This window comes from Prionailurus bengalensis, chromosome B4 (genome assembly GCF_016509475.1).
Source record: "Prionailurus bengalensis isolate Pbe53 chromosome B4, Fcat_Pben_1.1_paternal_pri, whole genome shotgun sequence".
NCBI classification, from domain to species: Eukaryota; Metazoa; Chordata; class Mammalia; order Carnivora; family Felidae; genus Prionailurus; species Prionailurus bengalensis.
Window position 1 is genome coordinate 138,284,355 of NC_057358.1, and position 19,261 is coordinate 138,303,615.

At 62.2% G+C, this 19,261-nt stretch overlaps 1 protein-coding gene across 2 annotated transcripts in view; it reads right to left on the reverse strand.

Moving 5' to 3' along the window:
• Positions 1-19,261, reverse strand: part of WNT7B (Wnt family member 7B) — a 47,621-nt gene that overhangs the window by 9,414 nt on the left and 18,946 nt on the right. For both annotated transcript variants that reach the window (XM_043562917.1, XM_043562916.1), the window contains exon 2: positions 13,169-13,395. In XM_043562917.1, the coding sequence (XP_043418852.1) occupies positions 13,169-13,395 (227 nt within the window). The remainder of the gene's footprint in view (positions 1-13,168; positions 13,396-19,261) is intronic.

Sequence of the window (19,261 nt, forward strand, 5' to 3'; positions counted from 1 at the left end):
CTATTGGTGCTGGTGTTGCCCAAGCCCAGCAGGCCTGCCGACGAGGTCGCGCGCACAGGCACACAGGCGCACACCGCGGCGGAGGGTGCGCGAAAGCATTTCGGGGGCTCCGGGAGGGGAGGTGACCGTAGAGCTTTGTAAGAAAGGGCACGGGGGGTGGGGTCACGGAACCTCACAGGACGTCCCCGCCTGCCTCTGTGAGGGGTGGAGTCAAGGAAGGCTTCCTGGAGGAGGGGACACGTTAAGTAAGGTGTGTGTTGTGTGTGGATGTGAGTGGATGTGTGCACGTGGGTGTGTGCGCTCCTGGCGGTGGGCACAGCAGGAGCAAAGGTCCAAGGTGCAAAACAGTTTGCTGAGGGCGCCTGGGTGACTCGGTCAGTTGAGGTCTGACTCTTGATTTCGGCTCAGGCCATGATCTCTCAATCGTGAGACCAAGCCTCCTGTCAGGCTCCAATCTGAGCATGCAGCCTGCCTAGAATTCTCTCTCTCTCCTTCTGCCCCTCCCCTACCAAAAATAGATAAATAAACATTAAAAAAAAAAAAAAGGCGGGGGAGGAAACCTGGGCGGCTCAGTCGGTTAAGCATCCAGCTTCGGCTCAGGTCGTGATCTCATGGTTTGTGAGCTGGAGCCCCGAGTGCCGCTGGGATGGAACCTGTTTGGGATTCTCTCTCTCCCTCTCTCTCTGCCCCTCTCCTGCTCTTTCTCTCTCTCTCTCTCTCTCCAAATAAACAAATAAAAACTTAAAAAAAGAAGAAGAAATCGTTTGCTGATCTGATGCTAGAAGTGTGAGCTCAAGAGTAAAGAGAAAAGAGGCCGTCGAGGCCCCGGGGGAGCCAGGTGAGGGCGGCCAGAGACACCCCACGAAGTGGATGGTGCTCTCTGCCCTGGTTCCGGGGCCGCTGCTGTGGATTTGGGCCTCAGAGCCTGCTCTGGCTACGGGAACCGTTCAGCAAAGCGGGTCAGAGGAGCCATGCTTCCTTCATCCCCGCCGTCACCCGCCAGCTCCCGCCGCATGCCAAACACCCTCACCCCCACGTATGTCCTCCCTGAGCTCCCAGACAGTCGTGCGAGGCAGGCTCGTCACGGGCCCATCCCACGGGTGAGCAGACCGAGGCACAGAGAGGCTGTTGAACTAAGGCTTGGTGGCCGGAGCAGGGTCTGAACGCAGGCAGTAGCATCAAAGCCCCGAGGGGCAGAGGGAGGGACGCGGGGCCTGGGGCTCAGCCTGGTCTCTTTGCCGCTGAGGGACTTCGGGCGGAAGAGGCACACGCAGCCCCCGGGGCGAGGCGTTTGGACCCTCCGTGGCCCTTGGGACTCAGCGAGTGGCCGGCAGGTGAACGCGGGGCGGGAGCTGGCCTCGCAGAGGGCACGTCGAGAGCGAGGCGCCCGGGAGGTGGGGTGAAAGACTGTTCAGTCGCACCAAGAGGCCTGCGGATCAGGATGGCGTGGGCACTCCCCGCCGAGGCCCCGGAACCTGCCACCCGGCCCTCCCCTACCCAGGACGCGACACGTCCTGCTGTCCTGAAGTCCCCAAGCAAGCAAGCAGGCATGGAGGCCGGGCCCGTGCACCTGGAGGACATTTCTCGAAAGCCTCCCTTCCGTCCTTTGTGCCAGCTCCTGGCGTCACCTGCTTTAGGCCCCGCGCAGACTCTCGGTTACTCATCGGTTACTCACGGGGCGGCCACTCCCGCTAATTCCTTTTTTATTTGGTTCTAATGGGCCAAACCCTGTCTCGCCATGAAGGCAAGGGGAGGCGATCGGGGGCGGGGTGGGGGGGCAGGCGAGGGGTAGTTTGGGGAGAATCGCGGAGGGTGACGTTGGGTCTTGGATCGGGGGGGGCTTTGTGGCACCCGTGTTCTGCACGCACACACCTCGTGTCGTTCCCACGCGGCCCCACGGGGGTGGGGGCATCACCGCGCTATTCTGCAGACCCGGATGGGGGGCAGCCCCCTCCCGAGGTCACTCCCGGGGCCATCCCGCAAGCCCCAGGGGCGCTGCCTGCAATCCTCCTTCAGGGTGAGAACGGGTGGGTGACAAGCCCCTCAAACCTGCGGGCCCAGCTCAGCTACCACTGGTGGCTCCCCAGATCTGGGAGATGACCTCAAGACCCCGGGGCCTGACCCCACCCATCCCCGCCTAGCGCACAGCCCCTGACGCGGGGCCCGCCGTTTCCTGGCCAGTCCGTTCCTGGGGCCTGGAAGGTCAAGGCAAGAACCGTTAGCCCCGTAGGGCCCAAGGCTTCAGCAAAGCAGGACACGGAGGGTGGAACAGGCAGGACGGCACTGGACCTGAAGCCATATCTGCTGTGTGGCTCCAGGCCAGTCACAAACCCTCTCTGAGCCTGTGTCCCCATTTACCAAGTGGGGCTTACAGTTCTCACCCGCTCCACGCCCCGGCTCTGAGAGCAAATAGGACAAACGGCCATTGCCTCACGTCACCAAATGGTGAGCAGGACTCAGGCGGCGGGGGTTGAGCAGGGAAAGCCCAGGGCTCCCAGGATGGGCCCAGGCATCACTCTGGGCTTCCTCCCTGGGGCCAACCCAGCCGGGCCTGCCCAGCTGCTCCCTCCACGCATATTCTGGATGAATCCACAATCTCCGGAGCAGCACAGCCTTCAGAAACCGCTGCCACGTGGGCAAACTGAGGCACCGGGCCCCTCGGGGACTACGCACCTCTATGCCTTCTTTCCTATAGGTTGTTCAAGGTCAAGCCCTCCCTGACCCTGCTGGGTGCCAGGCTCAGAGAGAGCAGAAGCAGCCTCCTGTCTGCCCCATGCCCTCACCGTGCCAGCCAGACCACCAGGCCCAGGGCCTAGCAGGCTTAGTCCATCCCGTCAACCCTCGCCCTGACCCAGAGGAGGACACTGGACACCAGGCAGATCTTTGCGAGCAGCTCCTGGAGGGGACGGATGTCCCCTCCTGAGCAAATCGGGAAGGCGGGCAGAACAGAGCTACCCCCGCCCTCCAGGGGAGAGCAGGGTTAAACCCATCCTCCATATGCCCCATGTGTTCCCCTCGCTGTCCCCTCAAAGCTGCTTGCCACCTCCTGGCGTCCCCAGGGCCCTGGCATACTATTTTTTGAAGACCACAATTGAGCTCATAATGACCCGATTGACTGCAGGCCGGGGGAAGCAGGTAGGAAATGCACTTGGCCCCTTCTGAGAAGGGAAGCCGAGACTCTGGGACCTCAGAGCTGAGGCCCCTCCAGCGCTATCCTTCTGTCCCCAGCAAGGAACCTGAGGCCCAGACAGGGACAGTGTGCTGCCCCGTGTCACCCAGCAGCTCAGGGAGTGGAGCCCATACTGGAGGTTCTGAAGTGACTGAGGTGAGGCCAAAAGTCTGGGGCCACACACAGCCCCAGAGGGGAGGCTCAGAGTCTGGCACCTGGAGTCCAAGTCTGGACCCTAAGATTGGCCAGTTGGGGGGCCTTGGACCCGTCAAGGAGACCAGTCCCTGTCTCCATTTCCTCGCCTGCAAAATGAAGATAATTGCTCCAAAACGGCCAAGTGGCTGAGCCAGAGGCGTGCCCCACGTGGAATCTCCGTGCACGTGTGCGCACACGCGTGTGGCCGCAGGCATACACCCAGGCTTACACGTGAATGCAGTTCCCGTGGGTGTGAGCGAGCGTGTGCACCTGTGCACGTCCCGTGCTCGTGGCCAACACGGTTCAGACCACCTTGCCTGTCGGCCCACCTGTACTTGGCCTTCATAAAACAATATGGCGTTTTGTACGACACAAGACTAAAACAGGCAAATAGCCCAAGTCACAACGGGCGAAGGATCCCAAGAGACGTTTCTCCAAAGACGATCTAAAACCAGCCAACAACACGCGAAAAGACGCTCCGCATCGTCAGCCGTCACGGAAATGCAGGTCAAAACCACAGCGAGGTACCAGGCCCCCCCGACTAACAGACGTCAGCGAGGATGCGGACACATCGACCCTCACGCGCTGCCGCGCGGAGCGAAAGACACGGCAGCCCCTGTGGAGAGCCGTCTGCCGGCTCCTCAAAAGCGGGGGGGGGGGGGTGGGGGGGGTGGGGCTGGGCGGCTGTCGGTTGAGCGCCCCACTCTCGGTCTCACGGTTCGTGGGATCCAACCTCGCATCGGGCTCTGCCCTGGCAGCACGGAGCTTGCGTGGGATTCTCTCCCCCTGTCTCCGCCGCTCCCCTGCGTGCCTTCTCCCTCCCGCCCCCCTCCCTCTCTCAAAACAAATAGATAAACTTTAAAAAAGATGAAAGTTAATCATAGAATTACTACAGAACCAGAAATGCCCCTGCAGGGTACGAAGAGAAATGAACACGTGCGTCCACACAGAAGCTTTTAGGTAGACACGGCAGGGTTATTTATGACAGCCCCGGAGCGGGAGTGACCCCAACGTCCAGCAGCGACGAATGGATGAACAAGAGGTGGTCCAGCCACGTGACGGAATAGTCCTCAGCCACGAAAAGACTCAAACCCCGACGACACGGAGGAGCCTTGAAAACACGTACTGAGTGAAAGACGCCAGCCACAAAAGGCCACGTATTTATTGCATGATCCCGGGGATATGAAATGGCCAGCATAGGTCAGTCCATGGGGACAGGAAGCAGATGAGTGTTGGTCAGAGGCCGGGGGCTTGGAGGGTGATCGCTGAGGGGTGCAGGGCTTCCTTTTGGGGTGCTAAAAATGTTCTACGATTGGTGGTGGTGATTTGTGCACGACTCCACGTTCAGACTAGAAACCACGGAATGGGACCCTTACGTGGATGAACTGTGGGCTCCGTGAACTCTACCTCAACAGGCTGTCGTAAAAACATACAGCACTTGATGGGTTTTAGCGGACTGCATACAACCTGTCCTCTGCTTTAACACTCTCAGGATGCTGGGCTCAGAGGAGGCAGGTGACTGGCCCGAGGTCACACAGCAGGCCAGCTACAGAGCCGGGATCTCACTCGGGACCCCACAGTCACACTCAGACTACTCCCCATCTGCCAGGCAGCGACGTGCTCTGTCCTGCCTCGCGTCCTGCCGACAGTGCCTGGGACCCGGGCTGGCCAACGTCAGCCCTTGATTTCTCTGTTACCATCCGGCACCCTCAACACTGACCACAGCCTGCCCTCCTGGCCAAACCCCCAGAGCCCTGGAGGCGAGGCCTTCAGCCCCCACCCATCCCCCGGCCCAAGGCCAAGTGCACAGCCAGGGGGCCGACAATCTGGGAGGGGGTTCCCTGAGAGTATGGGCAGGAGCCCAGGGTCAGAACCACGGAGGGTCAGCAGGACAGGTGACTGGGGGGGTGACCGGGGAGGGCGTGGCAAGAGACATGAGCCACACACACACAACAGGGAACAGTGTGCAGGTAGAGGACACTGCAATGCTAAGTCCCCGAGAAGGGAACGAGGAGAGCATGAGTGGTCCAACCCCACGGAGAGTGTGAAACATGAGGTTTCACTGCGTCGACTTGGGGAGCCCTTGGGGAGGGGGCTGGACTTTAAGAAGAGGAGGAGCCCCTGGAGGGTGACCCGACGAACGACTTTTTAAAAGGCCCCTCCGGCTGACTGTGGACAGCACAGTGGGAGCAGGGCACAAGGGGCTGGGTAAGAAACACTGGTGGCCTGCCAGGCGGAGGAGGTGACGATGGCCGGGCTTGGGACACAGTCTAAGGGTAGAACCAACAGGTCTAGCAGGTGGACTGTTTAGGGAAAGACGAGCCCCGAAGTCTCCCGATGTGGGGCCCGGGCATCTGGCGGGGCTGTTACCAAGAGAGTGGTGGAAAGGATCAGGTTTGGGGGAAATCAAGGCACTGCTTTTGGCCCCAGGCAGTTTGGGGTTCCCCGGGGCACAGCAGAAGGGAGGCAGGGGACGCTGGGCACTCAGGCCCTGCCTGGGAGTCCCCCGGCCCTGCTGATCGCCATCACGGGGGCCAACCCAGATGGAACTGGGGTCCCGGGTAACCCTCCCCAGTCCTCCGTTCTCCTAGCCTCAGTTTCCCCATGTAACACAAAAGCGAGGCCAGTGCCGTGGGTTCTAAACCTCAGAACAGGGCTGTTGGGGTTGAGGTGGGGAAAGGACATGGGATGGAGTGGTCCCCAAGTCCTCCAGACCTGAGGCCTGGCCAGTGGGACGCTGCCAACTGGTGAGTGCATCTGAGTTCCCACTCCCACCCCAACCCGCCCACAGCCCCTCATAAGCCTAGAAGTGGGATGAAAGTATTGCCCCCACACACACCCAATTTATGGGTGGAGAGATTGAGGCCCGGGAGGCGAGAAGACACCCTAAGCCAAACTGGGAGCTCCCGGCGTCACTCAGGCAAGCAGGTGCAATGCCCATGTCCAGGTTTTAGGGAGCATAGGAACTGGGGGGCAGGGGAGAAGCCCAGGGACCGGGGTGGGGCTGGTGAGCCTCCCTGGCCCCTCGGCCCCAGACCGTGCTCAGCCACCGGCCCTGAGCATCTAACTCCCTGCCCGAGGTGTATCCCGACCCGGCTGGGGGGCGGGGAGGTGGTTCCTACAAGAAGCAGGGACAGCGGGTGTCAGGCGAGCCCAGAGATGCCTCCAAGCCCAGCGAGGTCCCGAACGCTATTTGTGCACTTGAAGAACGGGAAGCCCAGAACCCTGGCTCACCAGCCTCCCCTCCCCCGGCCCGGCCTGGGGTTTCCGTAGGGACCGGGCCTGGACCCCCCCGGGGCGGGATCCGGGCTCTGCCCCGTGACGGCCAGGCAGGTGCCTGTTTCTGCGCCTGTTCAGGGGAGGTGAGGAGGCCTCCACCTTGCAGGGTCCGGGCAGCGGGAGTGAGTGAGTGCCACGGAGGGAGGGCTCAGAGCAGCTGGGACGCAGGAAGGGCCCAACGCACGTGGGCTGCTTTTATGATTCATGTCAGGATGGGCCTAGACCCCGGGCCTGGCACGGCTGCGTGGGTGGGTGCAGCCTGTGTTGAAGCCGTGGGCGGGCACGCGTCCTCTGTGTGTGTGTTTCTGTTGCCCTCTCTCTGTCCCTCTTTCTGTATGTCTGTCTCTCTTTCTCCGTTCCTCTCTCTCTCTCTCTCTCCTCCTCTGTCCCCATCTGTCCCTCTGTCTCCTTCTGGCCCCGCCCCGGCCCCCACCCCAGCTCACCTGTGGCTGAGTCAGTGTCTCCGCACTAAGCTCTTCTCTGCCGTTGTCATAAACAGAGCACTGGAAAACGTCCTGCCAGGTCCGAACACGCCGGGCCTTTGTTCTGACCCAGTGAGGCCCTCGCACGCCACGCAGCAGCCCTGCGGTGGGCCATGCTCCAGCTGGGCAGGGGGTCGCCAGGCCCAGAGTGGGCAGAGCCTGGCTTAGGGCCAGCATGCGCCCGAGCCCCGGGATCCGTGTCCCAAGCTGGGATGGCCTTCCAGGAGCTTCTACCCCCCACTCAGAGCTCTGGGGACGCTGGGACGGCCTCTCCTGCAGCCCTGGCTTCTGGTAGCCCCTCTCGTTAGGGAGGTCAGCCTCAGACAGACTGCCCTCGAAAGTTCCTTCGTCCTGGCTTACGGCAAATCAACAATGGCTTATGCGTGGGGACACCGTGGAATGACAGCCCCTGCCCCTCTGGGCTATGCTACGGCCCCCTGGCAACTGGACTCCTGCTGGTGCACAGTGCTGGACTGCTGAATCACATCTCTAGGCCTGGGGTGCCCGGGTGGCTCAGTCAGTTAAGCATCCCGCCTGACTTCAGCTCAGGTCACGATCTCTGGGTCTGTGAGTTCGAGCCCCAGGTCGGGCCCTGTGCTGACAGCTCAGAGCCTGGAGCCTGTTTCGGATTCTGTGTCTCCCTCTCTCTCTCGCTCTGCCCCTCCCCTGCTCACACTCTGCCTCTTTCAAAATTAAATAAACATTAAAAAAAATTTTTTTTAATGAACAAATCTCTAGGCCTTAGCGGTGTGTGACCTTGGGTGAGACATTAGCCTCCTGGGAGCCCCAGTGTCCCCGTCTACGGTGCACGGACAGTAGAACAGAAGTGATCCTCCTCGGCAGCAGGAAGCTTGGAGACCTGCTGAGGTCCGGCCAGGCCATGCCACTCGGAGGCCAAGGGTGAAGGCCCCCCCACCCTGTTATCTGTGTCCTGCCTCAGTGGGCCAGAGCCCTGGATTCCCTGTCCACAAGACCCTTGGGCAGAACCCCAGCGTGAGCACTGCGGAAGTGGAGGGCTTTCCTGCCCCCCGTTCTGAAGAGAGACCCCCAAGTCTTGGCAGAGGCCTGACCCCAGCCTCAGCCCCTGGAACGGGCGGGTAAACAGACCTAGAGAGCGCGAGTCTGTTCCCCAGGTTGCACCACGGGACCCGAGAAGCAGCCTGGGCACGAGTTTCCAGGAGCGGGGCTGGTGGCCTTCACTGTGCCTCCCGGCGCCCCGCCCCAGAAGTGGCATACAGCAGACACTCAATGCATGCAGGCTCAACACCAGGGGCTGCCAACCTCACACTCCTGCACCACCCTAGGAAGCAGGTGACGAGTGACATTCTGCCCTCGGACCGCCACCACCTCCCGCCATCCCCCCCCCCCCCACCGAGATGAAGGACACTCTCCTGGGAGGAGACGGTCAGATCTGGGTTCACCTGTCCGGGCCTGCCCCGCTGACCCCGGGGACTGTCGTGCCGCTGACAGGCATGCGGTCGAGAGCAGGGCCGCCCAGCAGAAATCTCCCAGAAGCCCCACAGGTCACTTAAGAAGAGTGAGAATAACGGGGTGGACTTCGTTTTAGTGACTGAGTTTATTCAGCCAATATATCCAAGGATCACCACTGTGTCATGTGATCATTGCAGAGAGTATTAAAGAGGCATTTTACTTGCTTTTTCTTTTGAAGTCTCCAAAATCTGTCGTGTATCTCACACGTATGGCACATCGCGGTTGGCACGCACCCTATTTCCAGGGCTCCCGACCAGCGGCGGCCCGGGAGCCCTCGTCCCCCCTGGGAACCAATGTCACATCTCCCCCTGGGCCTGGTCAGCAGCATCCCAGGCAAGGGGGGGCCTGGAAGTCAGCCTCTTCTCCAAGGATCCTGCCGGTGGCTGATTTGGAAGCCTAGAGACCCTCGTCTGTCAGACGTAAGTCACTTCGCCCCCTCGGACTGTCCAGTCGCCGACGGCCTTTGCTGAGTCCCTACCGCAAAGCAAGCTGCCAGCCCCAGGCAGCACGTGAGCCAGGATTAGGGGCGGCCCCTATGCCTGGTCATGTCTGAGGCTGCACATGATGGGCGCGATTCAGTGTTCCATGGCAGCTGGGGGGGTGGGGTGCGGGGGCTGGAGTGCACACAGCCGCGGCCACCATGCCCTGTGCCCGCGGGTCCCGAGGGGCTCCGGGCTCAGGCTGGGGGTGGGGCAGTGGCTGGAGGGAGCCAGGGTTCGAGGGAAGTCCCTCTCCTGCTCAGAGACTTCCGTGCCTTCTGTGGGGCCCTCGGGTTCACTGCGCCCCACCCAGCCTGTCCCCTCCTTTAGCCTCAGGTCTCCCCACCCTCTGGTTCACCCTCCCGGCGTCCCTGGGAAATACCATCCCCTTTGTGGCCTCTGTGCCTTGGCACTTGCTGTTCCCTCCGCCCGGAACCGCCTTCCCCGTGCTCACCCCAGGCCAGTCTGGGTCACTCTGATTCTCTCCTGGGTCTCAGCTTACCGTCACCCTGTCAGGGGAGCCCTTGTCAACAGTCCCGACTCGACTACGGTGCTTGCCTGTGAGAGAGGCCCTGCCTTGCCCGGGGTCACCAGGAGCCCAAGTTTCTAACAAGCATCCCCGGAATACAAGGCTCCCCCCACAACTCTCGCGTGGTGTCCCCTACCCCATCCGCACCACCCCCCAAGCTCATTGCCAGTTAACAGAAGAGGCCAGGCCACAAGCATCGCTTGATCACTGAGGAAATAGGCCTGGGGTGGGCTTGGGCTGCCAGAGGGTGGAGGCCCCCAGACAGGAGGTGACACCACGTGTGGGTCCTGACTCCCTGAAGGGAGCAGAGCAACAGAGGCACCTGGAGGGTCCCAGGCTGAAACTAGGGCAGTGGCATCGTAAGAAAGACCTATCTAGTAGCAAGTGGTGAGCTCCTCGTCCCTGGAGGTATACAAGCAACGGCACCAGGTGCTGGAGAAGGGATGGGACCTTGGCACAGGGGTTCATTTGCCTGTTAAGGGGTTTCCCTTCAGCTCTCAAGATTTAGGCATGGCCCAAGGTCACGGGCAAGGCCTGAAGGGGGCCGTCCCACCCACCCAGGCCATTCCCCCTCTTGGGGCCAATCATTAATTGGCACCGCTTGAGTGGCTGCTCCCACGAGTGCCCCCGGCTGCCTGCCAACTCATGGCCCGTCTCCCATCTCGCGCCCGGGGCAGCCGCATGCCTCTGACATGGGCCGGCTTTGCCACCCGGCCCCGCTTCCTGCTCGTGACTCCCAGCAGCCGAGCCCTCCTGGCTGAAAAGGGAGCTGGGCCTTCGCAAGGCGCAGCCTGGAGCCGGGGAGGGCCGAGGGCGAGAGGCCTCAGCCCTGCTGGTAGGAAGCCCACCCCTCCCACCCCTGGGGCAGAGCGAAGGGAGAGCCTGAGGCAGGCGCTGAGCGGGCCCAGGGCTGACAGGCTCTGAGGACAAAGCCCCAGGACGTGAGCGTGGCCGGGCTGTGGACAGGAAAAGCCAGGGAGGGGTGAGAGGGCGTTCTCCAGGGAAACCAGATGCAAGCAGAGGGGAAGGGCCTTCCAGGGCTACGGGCAGTGGGGGCAAAGTCCCAGAGGAGGAAAGGGTTGGCACGCTCTGGGAAGAGGAGGAAGTGAGCCAGGCTGAAGCTCTGGTTTCTAGAAGGGATGCGGGGAGGTGAGGGTGATGTAAGACAGGGGCCACTCAGACTCCAAGCTAAGGAGTTAATTTTATCCTGGGGCAATAGGGAGCTACTGCAGGTTTTGGAGGAAGGGAGTGACATGGCATGACCAGGGCTGGAGGGGAGGCAGGAGGAGGCACTGACGGTTGCCAGGGGAGGGCCAGCGAGGCAGGCCCCACAGTGGCCGGGGGGCAGGGTGGAGGGATGGACGGGGAAACAACGCCAGGTTTCTGCAGAGACGACAGGTGCGCAGGTCAGGGGGAAGGCTGGGGACGGCAGACTTAGGCAACAAGATGCTGAGCACGTCGGGCCAGAGGTTCCCATGGGTCCCCCTTGCTGGATGGCCCCCGTGAGCAGCCCCAGGGGCGAAGTGACTGCAAACCCTCGCGGGCTCCTGTTGGACCAAGGGCTGGCCTCCGAGAAGGAACAGCTACGAGCTGTTAGCCGTGATCCAGGGGACACGTGACGGCCAGTAAAGGTCACCCGGGTGGGCACTGACAGTGTGCGCTATGGGGGGGGGGGGGCCCGGGTCACTGCTGGGGCCAACGTCGCTCCCCGTGGCCTTTTTATGGGCGTTTGTAGTGCATCGCCAGTGAGCTCCCCCGCCCGGCACCTGACCTGAGAAGAAGCCACGTGCCTGTCACTGCCTGTGTCTGGTGGCCCCAAAGGAAGTCCAAGCCCCAGGAACATCTCCTGTGCCTGTCTCTGCACAGTGAAGAAGTGAGGATTAACAGGGTGGTGGATGAGAACCTGGATCTGAACCCAGCTCTGCCGAGCGCAGACCGTGTGGCCGCAGGCAACCACCCAGCTCGGCTGTGCGGGGAGGGGGGGCGGTGCTCACAGCCACCTTGGAGCCTGGAGTCTTGGGGAGGGGGGTGGGGGGCCAGATAGGCAAGGAGGCACCGGGGGGGGGGGGGGGCAGAGGGGGCCAGATAGGCAAGCGGGCACCTGGCGGGGGGATGGGGGGCCAGATGGGCAAGCGGGCACCTGGGGGGGGCAGGGGGCCAGATAGGCAAGGAGGCACCTATGGGGGGGGGTGGGGGGCCAGATGGGCAAGGAGGCACCTGTGGGGGGGTGAGGGGCCAGATAGGCAAGGGGCACCTGGCAGGGGGGTGGGGGGCCAGATAGGCAAGCGGCACCTAGCACAAAGCAGGTCCCGGGGCCGACGCCCTCCCCACTGCGGGGGATGGGCCGGGCACTCCTCCCTCCCCAACGGGCCGGGAGCTGCACTTGGGTGGTGGGGCCCCAGGGAGGGGGTGGTGCCACCCTCCTGCCTGTGCCAGGTGCCACCCACAGGCTGCTCACCACAAAGGGGCCCCGGGGGCTTTCCCCTGCGCCACCCCCAGCCCTACGCCAGGCGCTCCAAGCCCTGCACGGCTTGGCTCTGGCCCGGGTCCCGGCAGCTGTGGCTCCTCGGCCCACTGGGATCGGAAGGACGTGCTGAGCCTGCAGGCTGGGGTCTGAAATAACAGGGCCCCCCTGCATGTCTGGCGCTGTGCCCCCCAAGTTATCGCTCCCCCATCTGCCCCTCCTGGAAGGCAGGTTGCATCACCTCCGCACCCTCGCCTGTTCGACAGCTGTGTATCGAACCCACGGGACGTAGGCCCCAGAGGGGTGCCAGGGGAGGGCCCGCCCGCTCGGAGCTCGTCGCAAATAAGGGCTCTGAGGTCCCGAGCGCCACGCCCAGGGTCACACAGCCGGTTTCTGATCTAGGTCGGGCTCTGGAGGTCCCACGTCTCCCTTTAAGCCCCTCCCTGGGCCTCAGTCTCCTTCCCCATAAAATGGGCACCACAGAGCCTCCCTCGGGGCTGTGAGGACGTGAGATGGCACCCGTGGGACTGCCCACAGACTTGGGAGGCACGACCCCTTCCCCGGCCCGACTCCACCCGCCCTGCCCGCCCAGCCTCCCCCGCAGCCTGGCAGACCCCCTCGGTGCTCCCACACGTGCCTGTACAGCATCCTCCGCCCGAAATTCCTCCCGCACAAGTGGTACCATTCGCCTCAGCCCCCTGCCCCCAGACGCCACGCGGGAACTCCTGCTGTCCCATTCCAGATGGGACAGAACCGAGGCAGGGGGTGTGCCTAGGTCCACACAGCGTCCGCACGAGCGGGATGCGGCTCTAACCGCTTGCAGTGCCTGCCACGGCCGGCCGGCTCACAGCCTCGTGGGAACGACGCCCTCCGGCCCCACAGCCCAGCGAGGGGTCCCTCGCCCGCGCACACGGGACCCTGGGGTCCCGAGCCCCTGCACCCCCCCGGCCAGGCGCAGAGCAGGGCGCAGAGGGAGCTCCCGTTGCAAAGACACCGGCCGGCCTCGCCTGGCCTTGGGTGGCCCTGAAGCCCTGACAGTGGGGGGGGGGGGGGTCCCCGCAAGCCCGGAGGCGCCCTTACCTACTCGGAGCTCTTGCCCGAAGACAGTCTTCTCGCCCAGGGCGGAGCAGTTCCAGCGTCCGAAGCGGAATTGGTACTGGCATTCGTTGATGCCCATCTGCGCCCCCTCCCCGATCACGATGATGGCATCGGGCCGGCTCTGGCAGATGGCACGCTGCCGTGGGGCCAAGCCAGGAATCTTGTTGCAGATGATGTTGGCTCCCAGGGCCACGACGGACGACAGCGCTCTGCGGAGACGGGAGAGGACACGGGCAGGTGAGTGGCTGCGCGGGGCCCCGAGCCCTCTGCCTGCCGCCCTGCCTCCCTCAGTCTCTGCCACCAGCCGGTGGGTTCCGGGCGCCCACCACGGGCCAAGCTGTGCCCACCAGGCAGCCAAACACAGATCCCTGCCCCGGACGAGCCATTTCCCGTTGACCACAAGGCGTGATCCCAGCCTGAAAAGGCACTCGCGCCCATGCCTTCTCAGCCTCAGGACCACGAGAACCAGGGTCACAAATCCAGGAACCAACGGTCACCCAGAACGTAAGAACCACAGCTCCCCACGCCTCTGAACCAGACACACAGACCCTTCGGGTCCTAGAACTTCACGCCTGGGAGTTGACAGCCTCCCCAACTGCCGACCTGCCCAACTGCCCGAACTGTCCTCAGCCTCCCCAACTGCCGACCATCAGACTTCCCCACTACTCACACGCCCCGGGCTCCCCCTGGGGTTCCTGGGCCAGGCAGGCTGCTGAGCCGGCTGGCCCTGCTGGGAGCCAAACCCATAGGCTCCTGACTCCATTTACAGCCCATCTATAGTCCTGGGAAGGCACGCTGCCTCTCAGTATCCACATCCATGAAATGGGAGTATAAAGCATCTACTCCTCCCACCCCACCACCACCACAGGGGCTCAGACCAGACGGCCTCATGGAGAAAGACTGTCCTCTCACTTCTGGATCACTGGGTAGATTCAGGATAGGGACCAGGAGCTGATGTGAATTGAGCCCCTATCGCGTGCTGGGCTGGGTGGGGCTGCTTTACTGCAACATCGTATCCCTCCCGGTGGCCCCCTGAGGCTGCTGTGGAATTAACCTGGCCCCGCCAGGAACTGAGGCCCGGGGCAGGAGGGCACTTGCCGGGCTCACTCTCTCCTAACTCGAGGCGTTTATCCACGTGTTTGTTGTAGAAGGTGGCACCCACACCACATAACGCTGCCCATTAAAAAAAAATTGTCTTAACGTTTATTTATTTTTGAAGGAGGGAGAGACAGGGTGTGGTGGGGCGGGGGGGGGAAGGGCAGAGAGAGAGGGAGACACAGAATCCGAAGCAGGCTCCGGGCTCCGAGCCGTCCGCACAGAGCCCGACGCGGGGCTCGAACCCACAAGCCGCGAGATCATGACCCGAGCCGAAGTCGGACGCCCAACCGACTGAGCCCCCCAGGCGCCAGCGTCACCCATTTTAAAGTGTGCAGTCAGTTCAGCAGCGGTGAGACATGCAGGCACCACCCCTACCGTGTTCCCAGACGTTTTCACCGCCCCCAAAGAGAAACCCCAAGTCCCCTGGGCAGGTCACTCCTTATTCTATTCTCCCAGGCTCTGAAACCACCAGTCTGTTTTCGGTGCCTGTGGATTGGCATATTCTGGACTTTTCGTATCGATGGCATCGCACGCTGTGTGACCTTTTGTGGCTGGTTCCTTTCACTTGGCATCCTGTTTCCCGGCCTCAGCCCCCTTGCAGCAGGTGCCAGTGCCCTTTTATAGCTGAATCCTTCTCCATCGTAAGCAGGGACCACCCTGCACGGATCCAGGCACCAGGGAGCGGACGCGGGGTTCCTCCCCACCTCTTGGCAACCGCGAACAGCACCACCGCGAACATGGGCGTGTAAGCTTTGGTCTGAGCCCCTGTCCCGCTTCTCTGGGGCACAGTCTTAGGAGTGGAATTGCTGGGTCACGTGGCAGTTTGTATAGCTTTCAGAGCGGCCCCCGAACTGTTCTTCCGCAGAGGCTGGAAAACTCATTATTTGGTTTCGAGCGCCCGGAGGAGGAGGGCGGGCAAGCTGGAAGGAGGTGGGGGTGATCTTGGCAGACCTTTGGGCAACGGCTGAGTTTCGAAGTGGCATCCAGCTTCCAGACGGCAGGCCAGGCCTGCTTAGCGAGGGGCAAAGTGTGGGAATGAGGGAGACCACCAGGGGCTCCCCAAAGCTGATGTCCCTGGCCTTGGCCTCCTAGAGCCACTGAGTTCCCTCCTCCTCCCCACTGGCTGCCGGCCCCTTTCTTGAGAGAAACGAGTCAGTGTTTTTCCAGGGCAGCCAGGCACCCACAGCCAGCTGGGAAAGTCCCCGTGTGGCATGAGTCCGCAGCACGTGCTGTAGCCAGAGTGCCCCGGCGACACTCAATCCCCACGGCCCGCCCGCCCCACTCACTAATCTGGCCAAGACCCCCCTGGGTCTCCCACGGGCACAATGGGCAGAAATGCCCGAGGCTGGCATGGAGGAAGATCATCTGGGCGGGTTGGGCTGGGAGCGGGCTGGAATCCGGGGAATTCAGCCCAAAGTAATTGTAGATGCTCAGAAAACCGACCCGGGGAAATGAGATGGATGGGAACCAGCCTCCAGGCCTCGGGCAGGAGCCCGCTCTGGATCCCGGACGCTAAAAGCCAGCTCCCCAATCCCAAAGTCTTCCAGCAGACTCCAGGCTGCAAAGCTCACTGCCTGGGGTAAGAACCCTGCTGGGGGTAGGAGCTTGGACAAATGGGTTCCGAATTGGAGGGGGGGGGATCCCCAGTGGACCGAGGGGGGATCCCAGGGGCCGACGCAGATGTTGCAGCCCTGGTCTCCCGTCTCCAGGAGCCCCCAAAGCCCCCCTGCCAGCACCCAGGTCTGGCCATGTCACTCCCCTGCTCAGGGACCATCCATAGCTCCCTAGGCTCCTTGGTGTAGAATCAGAGGCCCCCCGGGATCCGACCTCCGACCGCCCTGCCATGCCTGCCTGTGCCGGTCTCTCTGCCTTTTTCTTTCTGGCAAACTCTGCTAGCCTTGTGCCCAAGTGGAAAAGCCCCCTGAGCTCACACCCCTTGGCCCCCAGGCACTGAGAAAGCAGGTGGTGGGCATTGTCTCTCGAGTAACAACCCCCCACCCGCCCCCCACGGGCTCACAGTGGCTGTTTCCACATCCAGCCTTCCCAGCAGACCACAAGCAGGGCCAGGTCAGAGCTAAATCTGGGGCTTGGTGGGCCGGGGGGAGGGGGCAGGGGGCTCCCCCTGTAGCCGTCCCTGAGTGTTTGCAGAATGGCAAAATGGATGAACAAATGAGTGAATACTCAAAGATTACATCTAAAAGAGCTTCTCCATCTTAATAACAGAAAGGCAATCCAAGTCCAAAATGCTCAAGGGACTCGAATAGCTACTTCTCCAAAGAGCCATAAACGGCCAACCAGCACACGAGGAGGTTCTAACTCCCGCTCGCTCGCGAGAGAAACGCAAACCGAAGCCAGTGACGTGCCACCACACGGCCGCTGAGACGGCTTCAGTCACAACAACAGAAAATGACAGGTGTTGGCAGGGTGTGGGGAAACTGTGTGGCACCGACGGGAACGTAAAAGGCGGCGGCCACGTGGGCAGCCGTCAGGAAGAGCCTCGAAAATTCCCTCGGACCCAACAATTCCACTGCTTGGTATTTGCCGCCAAGACCCGAAGACAGGTGTAAATCCCCAGGGACAGGAAATAGACCAGTGGTCGCCCGGGGCTGCCGGGAGGGGACCCGGGGAGCGCCTGCCTGCCTGAGAGGCGCGTTGACAACGCGTGGCAACCAGAGAGAGGTGACGGTCACACAGCATCGTGAATGTACTAGAACGCCTCCGAGTTACATTCTTTTTTTTTATTTTTAAAAAAAATTTTTTTTCAACGTTTTATTTTATTTTTGGGACAGAGAGAGACAGAGCATGAACGGGGGAGGGGCAGAGAGAGAGAGGGAGACACAGGATCGGAAACAGGCTCCAGGCTCTGAGCCGTCAGCCCAGAGCCCGACGCGGGGCTCGAACTCACGGACCGCGAGATCGTGACCTGGCTGAAGTCGGACGCCTAACTGACTGCGCCACCCAGGCGCCCCACATTCTTTTTTTTTTTTTTTTATTTATTCAAAAAAATTGTTCAGGTTTATTTATTTTGAGAGGGAGAGAGAGAAAGAGAGTGTGAGCAGGGGAGGGGCAGAGGGAGAAGGAGCGAGAGAGAACCCCAAGCAGGCTCCGCACTGCCAGCGTGGAGCCCGACTCGGGGCTCGAACCCGTGAACAGTGACATCAGGACCCGAGCGGAGATTAAGAGTCGGAGGCTCGGCTGACTGAGCCACCCAGGCTGCCCCTATGTTATGTGGATTTTGGACACAAGTTTTAAAAACCCTGCGTACATGCAGGACTTCTGCACCCTTGGACAGGTGGGATGGGCAGAAGGGAACAAGAGGGGCCTTGCCTGGCTGATCCCCGCCTGTACGCTTCCCAGGACGTGCGGGGTGACGGAGTAGGGGACACGAGAGCCCCCGGCCACCCCCCGGCAGCCAGCGCGTGGGTCAAAGGCGAAGCAAAGGCATCAGGGAATCTATTTTGTGCCAGGAGCATAAATAATCAGATGCGGTTGCTAATTCAGAAATCGTTTCTCCACTAACAGTAGTAGATACACTTACTCCGAGCGCCCATCTTGGGCAACACGGGCCTCTGCTGGGTCTCAGTGCCCTCCCTGCATCCCCGTGTCACAGATGTGCAGACCGCAGCTCAGAGAGGCTGGGGGCCGTGCCTGAGGCTGCACAGCCAGGCTCAGAGCCCGGTCTCTGCTTCCAGAACTCAGGTGAAGGCGGCGCTGGGGTCCAGAGCCCCGCACACAGCAGGTGCATGACCAGTGCCGGTGGACGGCCTCGAGCGGAAAGCTGTGTCCACTCCCGAGTCCCCAAACACAGCTTCACATCCTTCCCTTGCTTGAAATCCTCCAAGGTCACTCATTAACCATTCCACATTTACGGACGGCTTCCGTGGCTGGTGTTGGCCGTCTCAGCCGCGCTGTCCCTTCCCCACCAACTACGGCCCACACGTTCACCGCGAGTCTGAGTGCTGCCCTCCCTGGGAAGGCCTGGCCCTGTCACACTCCGACCCTCAGCCATGCTCCTGCCACCTGGGGGGACAGGGGCTGCAGCCCTGGGCCACCGGCCCTCATCAGGAAACCGCCAGAGCGGAAAGAGGCAAAATTACGTGATAACTGAAAACTGGTGACCTGGAGGAGAGGGGAAGAGGGGGGATGGGAAGGGGGAGGAGGGGAGGAGAGGGGAAGAAGGGGGGAGGAGGGAGGGAAGGGGGGAGGGAAAGGGGAGGAGGGGCAGTGGGGAGGAGGAGGAAGGAGGGGGGAAGGGGCAGGGGGAAAGAGAGGGAGGAAGGGGGAAGGGAAGAGGGAGGAGGGTGAGCCCAGGCCGCATCCTGGAATAATCTGGAATAATCGGCAGTTTGGGAGTGAGGGCAGGCTGTGAGCACCCTGGTCCCGCCCACAGGATGGGCCTGCCTGTCACCCCCAAGCAGCAAGATCCCCACCCTGGGCGGCTTCTCAGCCCACAGCCGCCCACCCAGGTGCCCCGGGAGGGCTGGCAGGGACGTTCTGAGTGGCCCCGAGCACAGAGAAGCCGGGCTGGCCGCTCGCGTTTCAGTCATCCCCTGGCGCTGTTCAGGGGCCTCGGGACGAAGGCGGGAAGCCAGGACGAGTCCTGCAGGGACGCGCCTCCCTGCGGGTTCCCGGCTCTGGGCTCCATCAAGGGTGCCAAGGGACAATAGGAGATCTTCCTACCTTGCCAGAGGTCCCAAGGGGCCAGGGCTGCCTCTGGGACTAGGGGACGCCAGAGGGCGAGGGGCGAGGTGGCCACTGCCAGGTAGCAGGTGGTGCAGAACTGGCCAAGGGGGTGGGACGCTGGCTATGGCCTTGGGCAGGTCACCCAGCTGGCAGCCGGTGGGGCAGAGGTTAGGACACGAGCACCGGTGCGGGCCAGCTTGGTTGGAACCCTGGCTCTGACTCCTCGTAGCTGTGAGACCTTGGGTAAGTTTCCTAACTTTTCCAGGCCTCGGTTTCCACACCTGTGAAGTGGGG